The following is a 24,370-nucleotide window of genomic DNA, read 5'->3' on the forward strand; positions in this document are numbered from 1 at the left end:
CGTACAGAATTCTCCCTTTTTTTCTAAGCTCCAGTTTTGCATCTCCAACTATCTGCTTGTCATTTCTGTAATTCTGTCCTATGGCAACCCAAGATAATTTTGACATTCTTAACTTGTATTACCTATCCGGGGATCTGCTAAGCTCTTGACCAGCTTATCGCAAGTTTCAAATGTATGAAGTTTTTAACTGTAAATTCAACTAGTGATTGATTAAGAGAAACATCAATAATGCTTCAAACTACATTCTGGACATATTATCATTTCTAAGTTCTTCCATCCTTTTAGTCCTCATCATTAGCAGTCATATCCAACATTGTATAACGAGCAAAAAACAAATCAACACCACAAAAAAGATAATGTAAAACCCTAACACAAGGCAGAAATTCAAAATGCTTAAGGTTTGAAAAACCAAGTGAATGGCAGACATTTTTTAAAAGACCAGTTAGATTATCTTCAGAAAGGAAGAGAATAACAAATGGAGAACAGAAACGGAATGAAAAAGGCCTGAAAAATCCACACTGGAGCCATATATCTTCAGTGCCCAAGTACAGTGTACTATGTCAATTGTGAAATGAGGTCTAAAATTATTTCCATACTACTACTAATAAAATGATAATGTTATTTGCCTTGTACTGATAATGCAAAGTAATGATGGATAAAATGGCTGCCCCTTATCAGGAACCAAGGCAGTGGCACCTAATTATACCAGTCGTCATTGTAGTCAGTCACAAACTTACAGCTTAAAAAATAATTTTAAATACCAGTTTTACATAAGAATGCTTCACTAAAGCAGCAAAAATTATTAATATTATTAAATCTGGACTGTGAGCACATGCCTTTTTAAATATTCTATGAGACAAAACGGAAAACATGCAAAATACTATCAATGACTGTCTTGAGATAAAACACTTTACAACTATTTTGACTTACAACCTAAGCTATCCACTTTTTTCATTTACCTAAAAGAATAACAAACTAGTTATTCACACTTGGTTATTTGGGAAATATTTTCTTGAAAATGGGCAAAGGAAGGCTGTCACTTCAAGGACAACACCTGACAGTATTATTGCCAATGACAAAATTTGAACTTCCAAGCCAAAACTGGACTTCGGAAAACTTGTATCTTCCTCACCATGAGCTCAACAGCCTCCAGTACTTAAGGAGTTTCTGATGTGACAGAGGGTGATGCTAACAAATATAACTTCAAGTTAATTGTAAAATGAGGTAGTATTTGAAAGAATGATAAAAATCAGTCAACAAGTATTTTCTAAATAAACCCTGTTACAAAATCAGACATGGATAAAAGACCACAGTGCATGACACACCAACTCACTTAGTAGAAAAAGAACCCACTGATATGGTTTCAGATTCCACATTGCCACCAACCTTTAAGAAACTCTCTCTACTTGTTATGTTTTGGTACAGGATCAAAAAACAGTATCTACAATTATCTGAAAACACTATTAAGATATCATTCTCTTTTCCAACTATGTATCTGTGTGAGGCCACATTTCAACCAAAATAATATAGCACAATAAACTGAAGAAGATATAAGAATCCAGCTGTCTTCAATTATCCAACATTAAATGAAAGGCGCTGCAAAAATACAAAGTAATACCACTCTTCTACGTTTCTGAAAAAGACATTTTTATTTATTGTTTTATTTTTAACATATAAAAACGTTTTTCATGTTAACATGCAATGGTTTATTATTGCTATTTTAAAATAAATTAACAAACATTTTTTGTATTTTGTGTTTTAATTTCTAATACGGTAACCCACATGAACAAAGGTTTTTTGGAGACTGCAGTAATGGTTTTTTTAAATATTCAACACTTCACAAATTTGCGTGTCATCCTTGTGCAGGGGCTGTGCTAATGTTCTCTGTGTTGTTCCAATTTTAGTATATGTGCTTGTTAGAAGGTGGGGGAGGGACAGTAAAGTACCCCCCAAATTGAGAAAGTATTTTAAGACCAGAAAACAAAGCAGGCGACTCTCTACAGTTTATGCAGAGTTTTATTCGGGGTAACTTCCTGACAGGGGGAGGGAAATGGGCAGAGTATGATTCACGGCAGCTGCAATTATTCTCCACAAAGTCCAGACCTTAGTCCACAGATTTTACACAGTGAGGGGACACACAAAAGGACACTGTAGTGAGATCAAAGGGCTCCCATGTACCTCCAAAGGGCTTGCATGCATCTAATTAAAAGCTAAGCATTAATTAGATCTTGTGGCACCAACTGTGCATCAGGAGGGGGAAAGACTATGTTATCTCTAACAGATTAATGGAAGGCCAAAACAAGGCTCCCCCTGTCCCAGCCTTGGTGAACATTTTTAAGGTATGTATATTCATCTCCAAGGGGTCTGGAACACGCAGCCCCTCAAGAGAGGTAATCGAACACACATGAACAAGATGGAGGGCCAAAGATAGAGTCAGCACTGTCAGCACTTCTACAGTGCTGCCAAAGTAAGCAAGATTCTGCAGTAATTTTTAAGGATTGAGACCAAAAAGTTTGTGAATTGCTAGTACAGTAAGTCTATAAATTGGGAAGCACAGATTCTAACTTCAGCTTGTCTCCTACCTCCTCCTAGCTATGTGACACTCCTCCCTCTATCAGGTTAGGACCTGATGATATCTAAAGTCCAAGAAAAAGTTTGTTAATCTTATATTCCTTACCTTGAAATTGTAGATTTCATTGTAACAATCAGCACTTTTCAGATACCAGGTTATATTCAAAGATACCTCACAAGGTTCTCCATCAACTATAAAAGAAGAAAACTTTGTGAATAAAGATGAGTCCCAAACAAAGCATTTTTCCTAAACTGTTACCACACATCTTATTTTTTCCTGCTAAATTTAGATACTCAAAGACCATCCCTTCTCCAAACTTGAGGTAATGAAATAATTTATGTAAAATAACTGGATATTCTTCAGATAAAAGTAAGTACTGTTATTCACAAAAGAGCAGTTTTTGACCTGCTTAAGTTTATCTACTTTTTTATGCCTTAAAACCTCAGTTTCTGGTTCTCTGCTGGGAAAAACCTGGAAGTGACAAAGCAGTCCCAAGTTAAAACCACTCTTCTATTATCATTCAAATATTTACTGAGCAGAGCACTTAAGTATACAAAGCTAACTGACAGTAAGCCAGAAGAGACTAGGACCCTTAAAAGGCTACATTCTAGCTGGAAAGACAAGGAATAACATTAGGGACATCACAAAGCAGTACTCAAAGCTTTACTGAGGGAAAAATTAATGGCTTAGACTTTAAAAGATACCAAACTAGACTACAAGACAAAGAACTACAAACAAAAAGCAAACCTGGCTGGGGAAGGCAGAAGAGCAAAAGCAACACCGTAAGAGCATTAGACTCTTTCCAAAACCCACCTTAAGAGAAGCCTCAAGGAACTTCACGAAATCATAGTGGCTGCGTAACTCATTAAACGTAGTTTGGAACACAATATTCTAGTGGACCAATGCATTAGTCTGAAGATTTGAGAGTATAAATCTGACTATATGACTGATCAGCTGTCCCACCTGGAAGTCAGCTTATCTTTGATTGCAGCTGCACTATGGAACTCTAAGATACCTGCTTTATGCACATATGACAAAGATAAACATGACGGCATCTAGGAATCTAATTTTGATTAACGTAAGACGGGCACCTAATATTTGTTTTATTTTCTCAAATTAATTTTCAAGTGACACACTTTTTTTACAAGGTTCAATTAAAATACACAAAACTCTGTAATGCCTAGGTGGCACAGTTGGTTAATCATCTGACTCTTGATTTCAGCTCAGGTCACGATATCTTGGTTCATGGGTTCAAGCCCCATGTCGGGCTCTGTGCTGACAGTGCAGAGCCTGCTTGGGATTCTGTCTCCTTCTCTCTCTGCCCCTCCCTGACTTGCCAATATGTGTGTGCGTGAGCGCTCTTTCTCTCAAAATAAATAAATAAACAAGAAATAAACATTAAAAAAAATTTTTAAAAATACACAAAACTCTGATGTGCTGAACAGAATTTACAGAAATGATAAAAAGGATATTGCAATCTCAATATAAACTACTCAGAAGAACCATACCAAGGAGAGATTAAACAGAAGCTAATAAGGAAATCCCCTGAAAGAAGATCTGCAGGAAAACTTGGCTGCAAAAATACTATTATGTTAAAAAACACCATTCAGAACTTTGAATGGTTAGATTTAAGAGACAAAAATGGTCCTAGCAATTTCATGGAAAGCTATTTACCATACGCCCAAAAGTATAAAATCAGAGTCAAGGCATATGTGAGAAAGCAGAGAAGTAACAAAGTGAGAGATAATGTGATTTTCAGAGGCTTCAAATTCTCCAAAAATATGAAATGCAGACACTACAAAATATGCAGCTTGTGCAACTTGGCAAAGCACCATTTGATCAAAATACAGGTAAGAAAAGACTACACATAATAAAAAGGTAGAACAGCATGCAAGTTGTCAAGCTATCTCAAAAGACCAAAAACACTGTTCTCCCTGAGAGTTACTTGTATCTAGCACACCAACCTCTTAAGACTGACCAGTTTGTCAGAGTAATGTAATTTAAACCAAACTGAAGTCATTAGTCAAGAGATTGTATTTTCATGGATATAGTCTTCTCTTCATAGAAATTCTATAGGTCCCCTTCACTCCCACTAAACTGTAAGCTCAGTAAGAGAGAGGGCCTTTTCTATCATTTTCCTACTGTCTAAAACAGTGCTTCACATAATAGGTTTTTAATAAGTACACACTAGATGATTAAAACAATAAAATCATCCAATTAAAACTTATAACTTTGCACTTTCATAAAGAAAGATGTGCATAGAAGCACATATGGATGACCTGAACTTTTTTTAAATAATGTTTTTTAATTTATTTATTTTTGAAAGAGAGACAGAGCAGAGGGAGGGACAGAGAAGGAGAAAGAGAATCTGAAGCAGACTCCAGGCTCTGAGCTGTCAGCACAGAGCCCAACGCGGGGCTCAAACCCACGAGCCGTGAGATCATGACCTGAGCCAAAGTCAGATGCTCAACTGACTAAGCCACCCGGGGAACCGAGCTGAACTTTTATTCCTGATCTTGAAATAGAGCTATCCATGATCATTTATTCCCTAAAATAAAACCATTTTCAAAAATAAAAGGAAGCTTTTCTTTAATGTGCAATGGGAAATTTTGGATTCAGATACAGTGGTTTCTCACTGGACAGACTGGTTTAATTCCTTGTAATCCCTACTTCCTGATAATATCTTTGAGCTTCCTCTTCCAAAGATCTAAATAGCAAAATACTCCTTCTGTAAACAAAGGATCACTGAACATATTCGTGCAGAGCCAAAGGTCTGACACCTAAGTCATTTGTTCAGTAAATACCTAACAAGCACACAAAAGCAAAATTGGTGGTATCTAACAGAGGGTAGATTAAAATACCATCAGACATAATTTGTCTAACTGTAAAGTGTAAACACCAGAAAAACAAGAGAAGAAAATAAAGTTCACACAAGTATTCTGAAGATTACTCAGGGAAAAGACCTTACTTATACTACGTGTTTATGCCTAGAAAATGCCAGACTATTAAATTTCAAAACTTATGTTTAGAGAAGATCAGAGATAGAAAATAGGTAATTTAAAAGTTTAAAGATCACTCAAATAAAAACTTCATGAAATGCAAAAACTCACATTTCAGGAAGATAGTGGTATTTTTGAACAGGATCTTTCCAAAACTAAAATAATTTTTCCCCTGCAAAGATAAAGGAGAGAAAGATAATTAGCATAGATCACTTTAATTCCCAAGGCAGAATGTAACTGTTAAAAAAACCTAAACTTATAAAATGTTTAAGTTAGTTTTCTAAACAACAACAAAATCGATATCCTTCCTTTTAGTAAAATTCAACCGTATCCAAACTGCAGAATTCTGTAGCTTGGTGCAGAGACATGATTTTTCCCCCACAGGCCATGAAGCAAGGACTCTAGAAAAGAAACTGCTAGAAATCCCAACTTAAATTTTCATGGGAGGTACTCCTTAATTAGTTCATTCGCTTTACTCACTAATCACTGTTCAGAATAACCAATCATTTCCTTAAATAAACTATTCTATGAACAGATTTAACTATTAACCATTTTAGTAACAATAGCTAAAATTCAGAACCTGAAGATCTTCACCAAACGAACAAAAGCTATAATGCTTGCCATATAAAAGCACAAATAAGATTTGGACATTACAACCAGTGAGCAAAGCAGAATCAAACAAAAAGGCCACCGTGGTTTCAATAGGACTATTGCTTTTTGGCATTTCCTGCGTGCATCCGATTTTTGTGAGCTCACAGGACTATAAAAACTCTTACTTCCAATGAGGTGTAAAGGAGTGAGGTGGGGGACAGAAAGGGTCAACCTATCTAGTAAGTTGTCCAAAAGACAGCCTACCTTTACCATGTCAAATTTTAGAACACAATTTCTACCACTTCAGCCATTCTCATTTTAGAATATATTTTTTAAATGCCTAGGCTTCCTCATCACACAAGGCTTAGAATAACCATTCGAAAGTGCAAAGGAAATCAAACAACTTCGTAAGTACAATCATCCAGTAACAAAAAGTGCAAAGGGAAAAAGTGATAAAGACACCTATAAACAGATCTCTCTCATCCAACCTGGGGTCACTGGATTCTGTGAAACTTCAGCTGAAAGGGAAACCGTTCTCCACCTATCATCCATCAACTTTACACGTCTCACGTAAGGCACTGAAAGTTCTCTCTGACTTAGCTGATAAGAAACCATTCCACCATTCTTCTCCGCTCCTGAAGCGGCTCTGGCACTCCTGCTAACCTACCCACAGAAGTGCACGGCTTTCCGTTCCAGGGTAGTGGATCCTTGCTATCCAGCGACACAGATGCTCCAGGCAATTCCACCCCTTTTGAAGCGGACTTTTGCGGAACCTTCATGGACCCCTAGGGCCGCCGTAGCCCCACCCCTTGCTCGTCCAGGCTCAGTTGCTTCTGAAGTGAACACTCACCGACGGTATCGGAATGTGCCACTTGGATCGGTCAGCAGCAGCGACAGGTGCCGGTCCTACACCAAGGAGCGACAATGGGGACGGCTGAGCCCCCAAAAGAAGAAGAATGACAGGCAGCACCTGAAGCCACGCAGCCGGCGCCATCTTCACAGCCATGGAGCGCCTACCGAAAGCATTTCACCGTCTTCCGGTTCGCCCCGCCCTCTTCCGGCTCTGCTCTGGGGGCGGGATCATCCGGGTCCTCGAAACCTAGCGGGGCTTGTTTGTTTTTCCGCCCAGCAGCCCCTCCCTAAGCCAGTCGTCACGGTCTCGTGTGAGGTTTAGAGCAGAAAGCGCAGGCGTCGTCCCGTCGTAATCTGGTCACCTTGGAGTGTTAGGATGTTAATCAAAAGCCACCTCCGCGTAGGTCTGCTTTTCTCCTCTCTCCCGCCCCTTAAAGGGGCTGGGGATTTTAAGCAAGCACCTCGTGTAGCGTTTGGCTCTCTCCTCTCGTTCGCCCCCGCCTCTCATACCTTCTAAGTCAAAGTGAGACGCGGGGTCCAGAAGTCTGGGAAAGCTGTAAGTCTGACTGCCTCCTTGGCAGGTAGTAGTGAGTTCTTGGTTTCTGGAGGTTTTTAAGCAAGGACTGGAATTTGGCAGTGGTGTAGTATAAGCACTTGCTAAGCTGTATCTACTGTACTAGATAAGCCCTTAAAAAAAATCGTTGTAGCGCTGAAAAGCATGATGGTGCAGTAGAACTTTGTCTGGAGAACATCCACCTTCAGTACAGAACAGTCCGGCACTTTCAACTTAAAACTAAAAACGGAAAGAGTGGGCCAGTTTTCAGTATCTGTGGCGTGAGGGTCACTGAAATAAACCTGCAGACGTTTGACCTGGGCCGGGCAAGCAGTCTCTGTACTACCTGGTTCTCACGCTCTAGATTTTTATCCTCTAGAGCTCTTTGAGTACACGCCCCCTCCGCTACAAAGACAGTTGCGGTTCCTAATGAAAGCACTTCCTTGTTGGCACTCATAAACAAGAAAATTTTGTCAAATCTCCGTAGAAACGCTAGTTTGGGCCTGGAAACCCCAGGAGTACGTGTAGTTTTGCCACTTCTTAAGGACCTGGGGAGGACTCCATTTCCCAAGAACTTGATGGTGGTGAAGTGCTGGTTGTAATTTAGAAAGACTGCCCTTCAGTGTTTTAAAAACACCGCTTGGCGTTGGCCTAAGAGCTGAGAGCCGGTCCGACGGGCTGGGAAGCCATGGAAGCTGCTGGGAAAGAGGAAATCAGGTAAAGGCCCCCTGGTCCTGCAGGGACTGACTTCAGACAGTAGGGAATAGATAGTACCCGAAAGTACCTGAAAGCAACATTAGGTTTGAAGGTTTTATTGATTGTTTGAATGGCCTCTTATTTGCATGTTGGATATTTGTGTATTTAATCTTTACCAGTTGTCTCAATTCCCCAGGGAATTAGTTGATATTAATAGCTAGTCCCTCACAAAATATTTTCAGGATGGTTTACAGAACAGTGGAAGAATTGTGATCAGAACCCTAACATGAATTTCAGGCTACACCCCCATCTTCCTATATTTTACAGAGTTCATTCTTCAAAGCTGAAAAGCAAGGATTGCAAATTTCTCTAATCTTTGCACGCTTGATTAAAGGAAACAGTGACACAGACTATGTTAGTGAAAGATTTGATTACTTCCAAGAAAACAACTTTTTAGTACAGCCAAGTGTATCTGTGTGGGCTTGTTTTCATAATATCTTGAAATTTGTGTTCAATCATAGTTTCCTACATAATCATGGACATGCTGATTACAGCCGTATTCAGCAATATGTCTGCTTGAAGGCAAGTGTGGTTTTTTTTTCCGTTTTATAGCTTAGAGTTGTTTTAATCATACGGAGGCTAATTTATTTTTTTAAGACTTTTTTTTTTTTTTAATTTTTTTTTTTCAACGTTTATTTTTATTTTTGGGACAGAGAGAGACACAGCATGAACGGGGGAGGGGCGGAGAGAGAGGGAGACACAGAATCGGAAACAGGCTCCAGGCTCTGAGCCATCCGCCCAGAGCCCGACGCGGGGCTCGAACTCACGGACCGCGAGATCGTGACCTGGCTGAAGCCGGACGCTTAACCGACTGCGCCACCCAGGCGCCCCAAGACTTTTTTTTTTTGAGAGAGAGACAGACACAGAGATAGAGCATGAGCGGGGGAGGGGCAAAGAGAAAGGGAGACACAGAACCAGAAGCAGGCTACAGGCTCTGAGCTGTCAGCACAGAGCCCAACGTGGGGCTCAAACTTGGTAACAGCAAGATCATGACCTGGGCCGAAGTTGGATGCTCAACTGACTAAGCCACCTGGGCGGCCCCAAGATTTTAATTTTAAGTAATCTCTATGTCCCACATGGGACTCGAACTCACAACCCCAAGATCAAGAGTTGCATGCTCCACTGAATGAGCCAGCCAGGTGTCTCTGGAGGATAATTTAAATACATATACTCAAGTAGCAATATATATGCATCTTGTTCATGTTCTATTCTAGAAACAGCTCTTCTCCGAACTTGGTTTGTTAAAAATTGGCTCTTAGATTGTCAACATTATCTTAGAAAGTAACAGATTTTCCTCCTACATCTGTTTCTGTTTTTACTCTAGCCCCTTGCACATACCTCTAATAAAGCATTTGTCAGGTTGATTCATGCTTGTTTGTTAGGCTCTTGCAGGAAGCTCTGACACAGTCCTCCATATCTTCCTCAGAACCCAGCACTCAGTAAGAATATTCTGCAAATATTTTGTTGAAAAAATGAGTGGATTATTTTTGTTTGTGTGGGTTGTTTTTTTTGTGTGCTTTTGCTCCTTCCTATTTTATTATTGTAGTCATAGCCTTCAGTCATTATTTTAAAAGAACCCTTCCTCATAAGTGACAATACTCTTCTTCCAGTGCTTTCAGAGTAATCCCAGAACTTGATATTTTGTTGTTTACCTTGAGTGATTTACAAAAGGATGTTATTCTGCAGCACACATGCTATCATGTTAGGTTATGGCCATGACACAATTTTGCATTGTAAAAGTTCATTACCCACGTTCATGCTATAGTTACAGAAGGAACAAAAACTGGATTCACAAACCTTGTGGAAAGTAAGTTTCTTAAAATGTCTTTTTATTTAGTGTTGAAGATGAAGCTGTGGATAAAAACATTTTCAAAGACTGCAGCAAGATTGCTTTCTACAGGTAAGGAGAGGAAATAATATTACCTAGATCAAAACATTGCAATATTGTAATGTTTATAGGCTTCCTAAGGAAAGAGTCAGTTAGGAAATACAGTCATTAAGAAATTCATTGGACAGGAGACCTTCACCTTTATACACTCACTACTATGTTATTTAAATTTCTTAATAAATTTATATTTTAAAAGTGTTTATGGCTTTGAATAGATAGTACTTTTACATATTTCAAAAGTCAAATAATATAAAAAGATATTCTTTGAAGAGTGTTACCCCCATGGTTGTCCCCTGCCACCCTATTCCACATCTTGTTCCTCTGAATAACCAGACTTGTCAATTTCTTATTTATCCTCCCGTTATTTCTTTTCATAAATACAGTTATTCCTATATCACTGCCCTTCTTATACCAAGTAGCTTCCTATATATGCTGTTATGCACTTCTTTTTTTTATGCTAAATAGTTTATCCTGAGTATGTAGAGATTGTTCTCCCTTTTTATAGCTGTATAGTATTCCATTGGGTAGCCGTACTATAATATATTGTCTTCTTCCTATTGCTAGATCCTTGAGTTGTTTTTAATCTTTCAGCATAAAATGACTACCACAATGAAAAACTATATATATGTCATTTCCTATACATGCATAAGTATTTATAGGATTAATTTCCAGGAATGGGATGACTGGGTCAAAGAATAAATGCACTTAAAATTTTAACTATTACCAGATACCCCTCATAGGGTTTGTACTGTTTTGTACTCTCATCACCACTGTATAAGATGATCTATTTCCCCAGAGCCTGAAAAAATATTTCTTTAAAATATTTTTGTTGAGTATCTCACTACAATTTTTGGTCATTTTACTTTCACAAAAATTGTATCCTATGTTACAACTTTCTAATTTATCCAGACTGCCCTAAAGGAAGAACATCAGATCACTTAAATTCTGAATAGGTGCCTTAGAGGGAATTCTATAGGGAACTCTTGGTCATTTTGTTAAATCACTAGATTATACCGGATTTCTACTAGAATTTATTGAGTTTCTCTTAAAGTATACATTTCATGGAAAGTGGAAGGGGACTTAACAAGCTAATAAATATCATCTATGAAAACTGCCCCACCTTTTCAATAAAGGGGACAAAATGCCATCCTAGAGCAGTGTTATGTTGAACAATTTCATTAGTATTTTATTAGCACTCTAATAACAAAGTATTCTGTTAGTGCTTTATTAGAGTACTAATACTGTCTGGGCCCGATACATTTATCATCATAGTGAATTTTAATGACTTCCACGTGGTAATATAGTTTGCTGAATGCTGACAGTCACAAATAATTCTCAGGCATTTGTATACTCTGTATCTGTAGGCGTCAGAAACAGCAGCTCTCCACAAAGTCCACCTATCAGGCATTACTAGACTCCGCCACAAAAGGCAAAGACAGCACCAAGTTCCAAATCCTCAATGAAGCAACTAAGGTAAAAAAGAAGTATTTTCTACAGAAAATTGTTTCCATACCAAATGGGGTTTGAATGAAGTAAATTTCCACAAGGGCTAATTAAAACTATGCATGCTTCAAAAATAAACTTTGTTGGAGAAATAATGTGATCTTTTTCATATGTACACGAGTACTTTAAAAGTAATGTGAATATTTACTTACAGACTGCCTGCGTATCAAATGCTTTTCTAGGTATTTTACAAATATTATTTCCTTTTAATTAGTCTTCATAATACAGAAAAGTGACTAGGAAGTCACTTGTTCTAAGTCACATAGCTAGTAATCAGTGTTTTCACCTGTGTCTATCAACTCTGTTAAGCATCCATGTTCTATTACTGTTATACCCTGTACAGTTGAGCGTGTGGCCTGAGGAAGGTACAGATTGAGTGACTGTCCAAACCTCAAAATGTGGGTGGACCAGAGGAACAAGTGACTGTGGAGTTGAAAACCTAAGTCACAAGTGTTCCATCTCCTGAGCTGCTTCACTAGCAGATCACCCTAGCTATTATATACTGAAAGGATTAGAGCAGTATTTTAAGTACTTTTTCTCACTTGTCGAATCATACCGCTACTTCAGATGGGCCAGCCATAGAGGAAGTCCTGTATGGGCTGAGGTAGGAAGTATGGCTGTGCGCAAGTACAGCGCTACCAGCCTGACCCACACTTCCAGATCCTCCCCGTCTTCTAAAGGCATCCGAAGCTTCTAAGGCCTCCCAGACCAATCTGGCTTCTTGGTAATTCTTATAGCTGAAAGACATACTTGAAGCCTTGAAGTGTAAGTTCCCTAACAGATGACTGAGAAGGAATTTCTCCTTTCACTGCAAAGCTGTGAGATATCTCCCTGTGGCGACCGTAGCTCTCGCCCTGTGGTGCTGCACAAGGGTACCTCCTCAGAGAAGGCAGAAGAAAAACTTGCTCCACAACATCAGGGGGTTCTCTATAACATTTGTTAGGCCTTTAATTTAGCAAAGGATTCCAGCTTTATTCCCGCACATGAGGATCTATTGCACGTTGAGGTCAGCTACTTTCTTTATGAAGTTTTAGGAAATGCAGCTGTTTCATAGATGTGGAATTTTCTAACATACTTTTCTTGCCTGAATTCAAAATAACGGCTAGAATTGTATGAACAGTTCTGTGTTCTCTGTCCCTCTCCTGTTTCCAATTTCTAGCTACTGTGATAGCGGTACACTTAGTTCATCTCTCTTAACTACACAAATGGGATGGTTTAACCTTTTTCTGAAACCTAATGCTGCTTTTATGTTTTTTTTTTTTAATTTTTAATGTTTGTTTATTTTTGAGAGAGAGAGACAGAGCATGATTGGGGGAGGGGCAGAAAGAGAGGTAGACACAGAATCCGAAGCAGGCTCCAGCCTCCGAGCTGTCAGCACAGAGCCCAACGCAGGGCTTGAACTCACGAACCTTGAGATCATGACCTGAGCCAAAGTCGGACACTTTACAGACTGAGCCACCCAGGTGCCCCCCCTAATGCTGCTTTTATACTACCTCTTTTTTTCTGGAGGAATTTGCCCCCTTGCTTGGCATTTCTGATACCTTTGAGTTCTCAGCTCATGGTACCCCCAAAGTCCTCTACAAACTGATCCAAGTCTTTACTAATTATCTTTTTTTAGCATACTTTGATAGCCATTCATGAGAAGATATGAGGCAGCACTGATTTCCTTCCTGAAGAGTCACCTGCCATTTGCATGTGGTCTAACAGCCTGAGACCCAGCCAAACCTTTGTATTCAGGGTCAGCAGAAGCAGTTGGCTCTGGGAAATGCAAGGAGTCCACTAGAAACCTTGTAGGAGTCATTAAGCCTGCCACCAGATGTCAGGTACCTTCCATTCTTTCTTTTTTTTTTTTTTTTTTTTTGTCATTTGCTCATCTTCCTATCTCTAATGTATCTAAACCCAGAGAGTTGTAGCTATCCCATAGTCAGGCAAGAATCTCTTCCCATCCTTGGAGAACTTCAGTGTATTGAGCATCTGAACATCCACTGTCATGAAGATTCATGGTGAAACAAAGTAAATGAGGCAGAAGCATCCTGTGGACCAAAATACAAGTGTTCATGCATCTTGATACCAATGCAGTTAGTGGTAGATCCCCACATGCAGCCTTTTACAAAACTATAGATCAGCTCTCTTCACACATCCCTCTTTGGAGCCTGAAAACGTCCAAGACAATGCTGTTCAGGTCTTGTGTCAGAACCAGAGCCCACCAGATCTGGATGCCTTCCAAAAAAAAGAAGCCACAGTCCAGGAGGACCCACAAGATCTTAACACAGACAGCACATGGCTCAGAAGGGAGTTGAGAAGCCCTAACAAGCAAGGGTAGGTTATCCAGGATATCAGCAACATAGCTCCCAGGACTGAAAACTCTGTGGCCCCCTTGGAAGAGACTTCATGTTCAGGTATTAGAAATATTGGGGCTGTGGGGCTCAGCTATTGGGCTTTTGGGGCTCAGTCGATTGAGCATCCAACTTTGGCTCAGGTCATGATCTCACGGTTTGTAAGTTTGAGCCCCCATCAGGTTCTCTCATGGTAGAGCCCATTTAGGATCCTCTAAACCCCCCCCTCCGTGTCCCTCCCCCACTTGTACTATCTCAAAAATAAACATTTTTTAAAAAGAAATATTGGGGCTGCATAGAGAATCTGCATGCTCTGATCTCAAGCAAATACATGTATATGTTTAGGAGGTCACCCTGAAATTCTGGGCTGAATTCCAATTTAATGTTTTCCTTGTCACTTGGAGTTGAGATGACGAATAGGGACTTAAGGTTTCGTGTCCTCTGTCAGTCTGATACGGGCAAAGAAGATCCAGACAGTAATCTCCAAAGTTGTCTGAACCTTGTATCCAGCTTGCTGTATAGTCAAGCAGCCTGCTTTAGAGGTCGTTTCTGGGATAAGATGGGCGTTTCATGGGAGATTTCACGTTAGGATATGGTATGGGTGTGGTCTGGAGATTTAAAACAAGCTGCACATATCTACCTATTCAGAATGATAGCTTTTTACTTGAAGTTCACAGAAACAGAGCCCAGAGTCTAAGAGATCATATTCAGCTCACAGCTGCAGTTCTCAGATTTCACTGATGAAGCAGATTCTTAGTGTTGGCCTGCTCCCACACCCTTAAAACTCTTAAAGCAGTAACTTTGCTGTCAAGGTCTACTGTTAATTTTTGAAATCCTTCTTCTCAATCTCCTTCCCCCAATCTACCCCTTAATAAGCAACCAGAAAACAGAACCGAGCTTCATTCAGCATTTTCTTAGCTTGGACTGCCATAACAAAATACCATAAACTGGGGGTCTTAGACAACAGATATTTCTTTGCCAGAGTTCTAGAGTCTGGGAAATCCAAGATCAAGGTGTCTGTGGGCATCCTCTTCCTGGCTTATAGACTACCACCTTCTTACTGTATTTTCACATAGCAGAGAGAGAGCTAATTCTCTGGTTTCTTCTTGTAAGGACACTAATCCCATCATAACCCCACTCTCATGACCTTATCTAAACCTGTTTATCTCCCAGAGGCCCCATCTCCACATACCATCATATTGAGAATTAGTGCTTCAAAATATGAATTGAACATGGAGGAATACACAATTCAGTTCATAGCAAACATGATGTTCCTGAAACAGTAATATTACAGAACAAGCTGAAGTGTTTCCCTGTGTGTTGCCGCTAGGTCAAGACATCTAGGATTTGAAGAAAAGGCAGTTGTAGTTTAAAACGCATGAGTTCTCTCACATAGGGCCCCAGTATAGTATCTTGCCTATTCCTGAGAACAAAATAATCAGGTAGATATTTGATAAAAAGGCTTCCAGAAGAAAATCTTGAAGGAAGGTTAACGGTAAAATGTTGACTGCTTTTTTGGAGCTGTTTTTTTCTGTTACCGATTTTTTACCTTCAGTGAAAATTTGACCTAGATTGAGAAACAGAAGATTTAGTCTTGTGACTTCAGAGCAGAGAAATGTATTCTGTCCTCCAAGTCTAGCTAAAAAGCACTGCTAGCAAGGCTAACCTGGAATAGACCTATGCCTTTGACCTACTTTATATTGCCAATTTTTATGCTTTCTTATGACATAGATGACTTTTTGGCAACATGTTTACTTTACAGCCTGTTGACAAGTTTTCACTAGAGACTACACTTCTAGCAGCATCTCCAAGGATGCAGGCATATCTCTGAGCACCTCCATGAAGTTACCCCTTGCCTTTGCATCTAAGCCGGATGAAAATGGGATTTCACCCAGCCAGCCACATCCTCAGCAGATGAGGAAGAACTACAACTTGTTAGCCAGTACTGTTTCCGCAGACGTGGGCGTGAACAGGCAGCTAATTTGGGATTAATAAACCAACTGGCTGCAACAGTGGAAGGAGCAGTTAGTGTCATACAGCACTTTAATGAACTCTTAGACAATCCTCTGGATGCTGGAGGTCTTTTTTATTTTTATTTTTTTTCAGAGAAAGAGAGGAGTGGGGCTCACCTGAAGTGGGGTTCGAGCTCACCCGATGTGGTACTCGCTCTCACGAACCGTGAGATCATGACCTGAGCCGAAGTCAGATGCTTAACAACTGAGCCACCCCAGTACCCTGAATTCTGGGAGGTCTTGATCAATAACTGGGAGAGGTTGTTGTTCACTCTCGTAGGCCTTTTAGATTAACTGTTCTTTAGAGTATAGAGAAGACACCTGGTACCAGAGGAGAGGCAAGATCTATATCCATCAAGAAGAAGTTGATGGAGTCATAATTTCCATTCCTAATACCCACTGCCATTTAAATATGTGTTCTATGGCAACATGTTTAGTTTCCTTTACTAGCAGGTTTTGCTGTTCTGTTAACTCAGTCACAATCTCTACTAGTTGTGATTCCCAGTTGTGGGTAAATAACAGGTTTTGTCTTAATATAATTGTGATCAGTCCACTACTTGAGTACAAAGACAGGGCTATTCCTAGCACCATAGTTTTTACAACCTGGTGGTATTTTTATCCATGTGGCCAAACAAAACAAAACAAAAACAACTACATAAAACTAGACTTATGGATGACAGACTAGCAGGTTTTGTTTTTACTAAGCATAGAATAAATAGGATAGGAAAAGAGGATTTGTACTCTTTCCCAGACTATGAGAAGTGAGTCTCTGAATAAAGGTTTATGAAAAACCAAATAGAAGCTTGTAGTGCTAAAAGGAACCTCTAAATGTACTCCTTTCTCTCAGGATTTATCTCATGTTCTCTGTGTAGGTGGACATTTGCACATCTTAACTACTTTTAAGGAGCAAAATCCATGCTGTCTCATTATTTAAAATGCTTAATTATATATTTCTTCACCTATTTTGCAGTAATCCATCTTGCTGCAATTTGAGTGTAACTGTTAGTGTATTCTGAGTATTAACACGCACTCCTAGTTTAAGCAATCTAGCTTCTGTAAGTTAACATACTTTTTCATTGTAATTTCCAATCCTAATAGGAAGAAGAGATTCAATAATTATTTGTGTATTACTTTTTCACCAATGTCCAAGCAGAAGAAGAGAGGAATGTATACAAATTCTTAATGTATTAGATAGAAGAACATAACATTCATGTCCCCACTTTTTGACACAGCAAGGTTTTGGTGGGAGAACTGAAAAATAACTGGCAATTGAGAAACCCAGAGAAGTGGTTTTTAAACTGTCAACCACAGAGCCCAGGTTTCCATGGAGTTGTCTCAAAGTTCAGTTCAGGGAGGGGCTCAAAGGCAGGGGCACTGAGTCTCCCCACTGTCTTTAATCCAAGTAGCTTTATTTATTGCACTATTAAAAATCTGCTGCTATTAAAAAAATTTTTTTAAGTCAATAAAAACAGCATGAGCCAGATCATAGAAGCAAAGCATACTAATGTCTAAGGAGATTATATGCTTGGACCATGAGAGCTATGGTGGTAATAGTAGGAGGTTTGAATGAATCTGAATACCTTGAAAAGGATTACCTATTGGAAAAAACCACTTGCTTAATTGAGCTAAAATGAAAACAAAATGGAGCTTTGACTCTGATTCATATGTTTGGTTGTATAAGGTCATTAGAATAAAAGCAGGGTTATTATCTGCCTCCTCATATAAATTAGGATTCTTTCTGAGCTGCAGCCTCAAGAACAGAACATACAGACCAGTCTTTGGCTTAAAAAAAAAATTGTTTTTAAAGACAGTTATTTCACTGTAACTGGGAAGATCTCTGAGTGCATAAACTAGGTGCAATTTGTTCATCATATGTAGGCAACCTGTGTGCCCTCTGCTTAGGATGTGCTTGCTCATTCTGCCTACCCAGAGACCAGCTAATCTCTGAAGGTCCTGCTCCCCCAGAGACAGCCCAGAACCTCTTTCCTTACAGTCATCACTAATATTCTCTCTCCTTGTTCTCCCACAGCACTGTCCTTGTCCTTCCATCTCAGCACCTATAAAATGCTTTATGTTTACTATGTGTTTTATCTGTAAATTGCAGTCTTCCTCTAAGAGTTTAGTCATCTTTTTCACAGCACATCACAATATTAGATGCCAAATAAATGTTAAATTTGAGAGAACAATGGAAATGTATGTCTCGCTTTGGAGACAATACATAATCTAACAGAATTTCAGCTTTATTTGTATTTGGACACATTTTTAAATCTTAGAATTCTGATGGCACACTTGAAGTAATTAAATTTACAAAAGAATGTTAAACATACAATGAATAATTACAGTATGATTGAGGCAGGGGAAGGGCAATGTTGGTCAAAGAGTATAAACTTCCAGCTAAACAAAATGAGTAAGATCTAAGGATTCTATTGTACAGCATAGTGACTATAACTGATAATACTCTGTTATATACTTGAATGTTGCTCAGAGAGTAGATCTTAAATGTTCTCATCACAAAAAGGAAATGGTAATTATGTGATATGATGCAGTTGTTAGCTAATGCTATGGTGGTAATCATTTTGCAATATATAAGTATCAAATCAATATGATGTACACCTTAAATTTGTACATTATGTCAATTTTATTTCAATAAAGCTAGAAAAAATAATTACACTGCTACTCTACTATAATCCTACTTTATTTTTAAAAATTTTTTATGACCTTCATTTTTGAGCAACAAAGAGCACACGAGCAGGGAGGGGCAGAGAGAGAGGGAGACATAGAATCCGAAGCAGGCTCCAGGCTCCAAGCTGTCAGCACAGAGCCCAACATGGGGCTCAGACTCATGGACCGTGAGATCATGACCTGAGCTGAAGTCAGACGATCAACTGACTGAGCCACCCAGGCACCCCTACTATAACCCTACTTTAAGAATTATCTGTAAAAGGAGCCAGAGCCACTGCACTATTTACGTGGTCACTCTTTTAAGTGTCGGGTCACTACGTAAGTGCCCTGACTACTTTTCTACATTCCCAAAGAGGCAAAGTTCCAATAATATCATTATTTTAATGCTGTGATGTTCTCCCTGCTTCCTATTTTACTTGTACCACATTGACCCTGTTCTACACTATGTCACACAGCCTGCCCTCCTTAGCCTTTGATTTAACAGATGTTACAGTAACAGTACATGTACCCAGTTGTAACCAGAATCTGGCATCACATGAAGGATTTAATGAAGGATTTGCTATCAACCACTGCAGCATGGCACAGCAATTGAAAACTGTCAAAATATTTCTCTGATCAAGCTTTTTGGGAAAGATTGTGGCTCTGTGTTGGAGTCGCTTGCTCTCACTCAGGATTCCAAATAATATGATCTGGGGAAAGAGGAGGGGCTTCACCTAACATTGGCAGTTGATACTTTATGCTTTGGGGAACTTTATTTGGTGGGAACTGTTGGTAAAGTGAATGATAAGTGCTATTTTTGTAAGATAAGCATGCAGGTTTGGAAGCTTGGGCACAATTTGACCCATTTTAAAAACTGCCATTTAGAGTAAATCAAAGGGGAACAATAGGTTAGAAAAGCAAATTCTCAGGCATAGCCCTAGACCCATACCTTGAGAATCAGTAGAATAATAGAATGTTCTGTAGGACAGGTGCCCATTGAAATTTCTAAGGAATCACAGAAGGCATTGGAAATGGGCAGGTCCATTAAAATTCCCAAAGACTCCAGAATGCCTATGAGAAGAAAACTTGTCATAACAAAAACTAAGATACTACTTGGCCTTTTCCACCATTCTCAAGTAAACTGGATTTTTAAACTACATAACTAAATGGGAAACAGAAGCCCATGAGATCCTAGAAGTTTTTTTTATTAAAGATCAATGTCTGTTTCTAATGGACTTCTAAATTATAATAAAGATGACTTCATATTAAAAAATACATATTTCTCTGATCTACATGCTTCATTTTGTAACCTAAATCTGGCCATTTCTATTTTCTTGGGGTTCGTTGTTGTTTTGTGTTTTATTTCTCAAATATTGTAGTCTAAATAATTCTATGTTGCTTCCATGTCACACTATGGGCAAAATTTTACTTAACTTCCCCTGCCTCTTAAGAAAGCTGAGAACAGGGGCGCCTGGGTGGCGCAGTCGGTTAAGCGTCCGACTTCAGCCAGGTCACGATCTCGCGGTCCGTGAGTTCGAGCCCCGCGTCGGGCTCTGGGCTGATGGCTCAGAGCCTGAAGCCTGTTTCCGATTCTGTGTCTCCCTCTCTCTCTGCCCCTCCCCCCTTCATGCTCTGTCTCTCTCTGTCACAAAAATAAATAAACGTTGAAAAAAAAAATTTAAAAAAAAAAAGAAAGCTGAGAACATCCCAACCTCTAGAGAAAATTCCCCAGGCCCTATTCCCAGGTGTACAGGAAGTGCCTTGATTAAAATCAAGCAGCAAGCCTCAGGCATCTATCCTAAGGAACCCCAATGACCATTATTTTATTCTCTATTCCTTTCCATTCTGTGGTTGGTTATCCTTCATCTTTTATTCAGCTGGAATCCAGTTGCCCTAGTTTTAATACCAAACCCTTACTCTAAGACACCTGCAGTTTATCATAGATAAAGTGGCCGCATGTCCCAGTTTTCCAAAAACAGTTTCAGCTCATGCCTATCATTCAGTATAATTATTAATAGAGATCTCTCATTTTTAAAGGTCCTGGTCTGGACAATTATAGGTTTGCCTTGCCATAGAACACATAGAATGAAGGGCACCTGGGTGGCTCAGTCAGTTAAGCATCCAACTTCAGCTCAGGTCATGATCTCACGGTTTCGTGAGTTCGAGTCCCACGACGGGCTCTGTGCTGACAGCCCTGAGCCTGGAGCCTGCTTCGGATTCTGTGTCTCAGTCTCTCTCTGCCCCTCCCCCACTTGTGCTCTTTCTCTCTCTGTCTCTCAAAAATAAATAAATGTAAAAAAAATTTTTTTTAAGAACACATATAATGTGTTTCTTGCTGTACCACAAGTATAGCCAAACAAGTAAATACAAAGATTGGGGAGCTATTTCCTTCATGATTCCCATTGTCTCCAGTTTACTTGGCCTATAATAATTCAACCGTAGTTTCTAATTATTGTAATTTGACTCAAGAACTGGCCATCACTGGTGTAATAACCTGTTAAAACTAATCTCGTGTCTGTTCCAAGGTTCCTCTTCTGGCTGAAGTTTATGGTATAGAGGGAAATATTTTCAGGCTTAAAATCAATGAAGAAACTCCCCTGAAACCCAGGTATGAAGTTCCTGATGTTGTCACAAGCAAGCCACGCACCGTAAGGTAAGCCAAGGAACAAGAGATCTTGGATACACCCTCAGTATGGTCTTTTATTATACCTTGAGTAGCAGATTTTGCATGTTCCTCCTGTTTTTTCTATTCGAAGCTATAATCATTTACAGAGTCAGTTTTCAGTTATTTGGGGATACATTTATGCTTTTTATATATTGTCCATTCTCCACCATTTAATTTATCAGCACTTATTCATGAGCAGAAGCAGAGCTTTTGAGCCCTGCTGTCCTTCTTGCAAAGGAAATGATTCATCAAGCAGACTTTGGGAACAAGTAGAATTTGAGAACAAGTAGGAGAGCTATTTAATTTACTCAGATTAGCAGCAGGGCTCCAGAGATCTCATATACTAGCCAAACTCCCGTGCTTACCACAATTTATACAATTAGGCTCACTTTTTTTTTTTTTTTAATTTTTTTTTTTTCAACGTTTATTTATTTTTGGGACAGAGAGAGACAGAGCATGAACGGGGGAGGAGCAGAGAGAGAGGGAGACACAGAATCGGAAACAGGCTCCAGGCTCTGAGCCATCAGCCCAGAGCCTGATGCGGGGCTCGAACTCACGGACCGCGAGATCGTGACCTGGCTGAAGTCGGACGCTTAATCGACTGCGCCACCCAGGCGCCCCTAGGCTCACTTTTAATTAAGGTAGTCTCAGAAATGTAACATGTCAAAGATAAATTAATCATCAGTGTCTAAGTGAAACAAAAACTTTGGAGATCAAAAAGCATTTTTCCTACATCTGCAGTATCTTCCTCAGTTCTCAATACTCTTTCCAGTGATATCTCACTGGTTCTGCCTGCTGATTCCTGTTATTTTTTCATATTATTTCACTAAAGGAATATAAGTTTATGCCAAATGCTTTAATTTTCACTATATCATTATCGTAGTTTTATGTAGATTACTTTTTCCATAAAAATTTAATCAAGTCAGTAGATTATAAGGAGAAAGTACTTCAGTGATAGTAGAATCATCATAAATTCAAAATAGGTCTAGTCATTCAGCTGCTCCTATATGCCGAGAACTTAGAAAACTGGAATTAAAAAGAGACTGTTTTCGGGGCACTTGGGTGACTCAGTCGGGTAAGCATCCGACTTCGGCTCAGTTCATGATCTCACAGGTTCGTGAGTTCGAGCCCTGCGTCAGGTTCTGCTGAGCGCTCAGAGCTGGGAACCTGCTTTGGATTCTGTGTCTCATTCTCTCTTTGCCCCTCTCCAACTCGCGCTCTCTCTCTCTCAAAAATAAACATTAAAAAAATTTTTTTAAAAAGACTCTCAAGGCTTTTTAGGTTGGTGCACATGCGTGTGTGTGTGTGTGTGTGTACTTGGTTACGGTATATTATTTTTTACTATCCTGGAGGATTCACTTTACTGGTAGATCCTTTTAACATTTTTACATCTGTGTTAAGTAAAATTCGTCTGTAGTTTTCTTTTTCTGTGTTATTGCCATGTTTTGGGGTCAGGATGATAACTAGCTTTGTGTGGTAAATATGCTGTATTAGTTCTGCTTCCACTCCAACCTCTTTCTAGAGGGCCTTTGGCTACTGCAGTAACAAGAAAGTTAAAAAATACATTCCTCCACTTCCCATACCCTCATGTAACTAGTTTCTGGTATAATTCAGGTTCTACCAGTCAGATGCACTTACAGGTATCTTGATTTTAGAACTGAGTTTCCAATTTTGCTGGCATGGATTTGGCAGCTCTAGAATGTCTCTAGAGGCACACTAGTTAGGGTAGTTGTTTATTCATCTCTGGAGCTAATATGGCATGATCTTGGAGCCCAGCAGTTGCCACAGTGACTTCTGATTATCCAACTTCCTGATTCTAGCTGCAATAGTAGTTCAACTGACCATGCAGTAGTATTCTAGGGATCATTACCGGCTGCCCAGCCTATTACCTCAGTGCTTCCAATGATGTCATAAGCTCCCAATTCCCCCATCTTAAGTTACTTATTTTCCCCTTAAAATAGCCAGAATTTTTTCTTTGCTTTTTTAATGTTTATTTATTTTTTAGAGAGATAGAGAGAGAGACAGAGCATGAGCAGGGGAGGGGCAGAGAGAGAGGAGACACAGAATCCTTAGCAGGCTCCAGGCTCTGAGCTGCCAGCACAGCTGGACTTGAACCCTCAATCCACGAGATCATGACCTGAGCTGAAGTCAGACACTTAACCGACTGACCCACCCAGGCACCCCCAGAATTTTTTCTTTAATGTACAGTTGAATCTTGGTTGATGTAGCCTTTGGTATCAGAAGTAAGTATAGGCAACAGACCCTCTAGGATGGGAATATGAGATTGGTTAGCTGCTTTGGCTGGATTTGAAAGCAGCGAGGACTTGGTTATCATTAGAGGATAAGATACTAGTGTTATGGGCTCAATTGTGTTCTCCCCCCCCCCAAAAAAAACTCATATGTTGAAGCCACAACCCCTGTGCCTCAGAAAATGACTATATTTAGAGGTAGAACCTTTGAAGAGGTAACTAGTTAAAATGGGGTTGTTAGGGTGGACTGTAATACAATATGAAGAGTGTTCCATAAGGAGAGGAGATTAGGACACAAGTTGACACAGACAGAGGGATGACTATGTAAGGATACAGCAAGAAGATGGCCATCTGAGAGCCAAGGAGAGAGGTCTCAGAAGAAACCAAACTTGCTGACACTTTGATCTTGGACTTCTAGCCACCAAAATTGTGAGAAAATAAACTTCTGTACTTTAAGCCACCCAATGGGGTATTTGTTGTGGCAGACCTAGCAAACTACACAACTGGTAATAAACCACAGCATTCCATGGCAAAGTTACTTAAATTACTACCTGTGATCAACAGAATTCCACCAAGCCTTCCATTCCAGCAGAAGTAGCTCCTTTTCCTCTAACAAAGCTGATCCTACCTTGCTTGGACACCCTGTGTTGACCTCACCTAAGATATATTGTCCAAGGGGATGACAGTGCTCATTGTGCCTCACCCCTACCACCCTTCACTGCCTTCCTTTAAG

General features: G+C 39.6%; 2 protein-coding genes and 1 non-coding gene across 11 annotated transcripts in view; 1 reads left to right on the top strand and 2 right to left on the bottom strand.

Moving 5' to 3' along the window:
* The window catches only part of TMEM87A (transmembrane protein 87A), a 40,976-nt gene extending 33,674 nt beyond the window's left edge, over positions 1 to 7,302 (bottom strand). For both annotated transcript variants that reach the window (XM_086710454.1, XM_086710453.1), the window contains exons 1-3: positions 7,013 to 7,302; positions 5,683 to 5,743; positions 2,678 to 2,763 (exon numbers count right to left, since the gene is read on the bottom strand). In XM_086710454.1, coding sequence (XP_086566580.1) covers positions 2,678 to 2,763; positions 5,683 to 5,743; positions 7,013 to 7,168 — 303 coding nt within the window. In that variant the 5' untranslated portion in view covers positions 7,169 to 7,302. The remainder of the gene's footprint in view (positions 1 to 2,677; positions 2,764 to 5,682; positions 5,744 to 7,012) is intronic.
* Positions 1,822 to 1,923, bottom strand: LOC112856547 (U6 spliceosomal RNA). The gene has a single exon (XR_003223120.1). It is a non-coding gene; the product is annotated as a U6 spliceosomal RNA (small nuclear RNA).
* A 26-nt stretch (positions 7,303 to 7,328) lies between the features above and the next one.
* GANC (glucosidase alpha, neutral C) overlaps positions 7,329 to 24,370 on the top strand; it is a 76,918-nt gene continuing 59,876 nt past the window's right edge. The window contains exons 1-5 of one of the 8 annotated variants that reach the window (XR_015252601.1): positions 7,380 to 8,284; positions 10,161 to 10,223; positions 11,576 to 11,684; positions 15,813 to 16,074; positions 21,249 to 21,377. Coding sequence is in view for 7 of the 8 variants with exons in the window: in XM_086710443.1 (XP_086566569.1) it covers positions 8,256 to 8,284; positions 10,161 to 10,223; positions 11,576 to 11,684; positions 21,249 to 21,376 (329 nt within the window). In the remaining variant the exon portion in view is untranslated. Of the gene's footprint in view, positions 8,285 to 10,160; positions 10,224 to 11,550; positions 11,685 to 15,812; positions 16,171 to 21,248; positions 21,378 to 24,370 lie in introns of those variants that run through there. The other 7 variants (XM_086710447.1, XM_086710444.1, XM_086710445.1 and 4 more) reach the window with 7 other exon arrangements.

The sequence above is a fragment of the Puma concolor genome, chromosome B3 (assembly GCF_028749965.1).
Source record: "Puma concolor isolate L17-30 chromosome B3, mPumCon1.1.hap2, whole genome shotgun sequence".
Classification (NCBI taxonomy): Eukaryota; Metazoa; Chordata; class Mammalia; order Carnivora; family Felidae; genus Puma; species Puma concolor.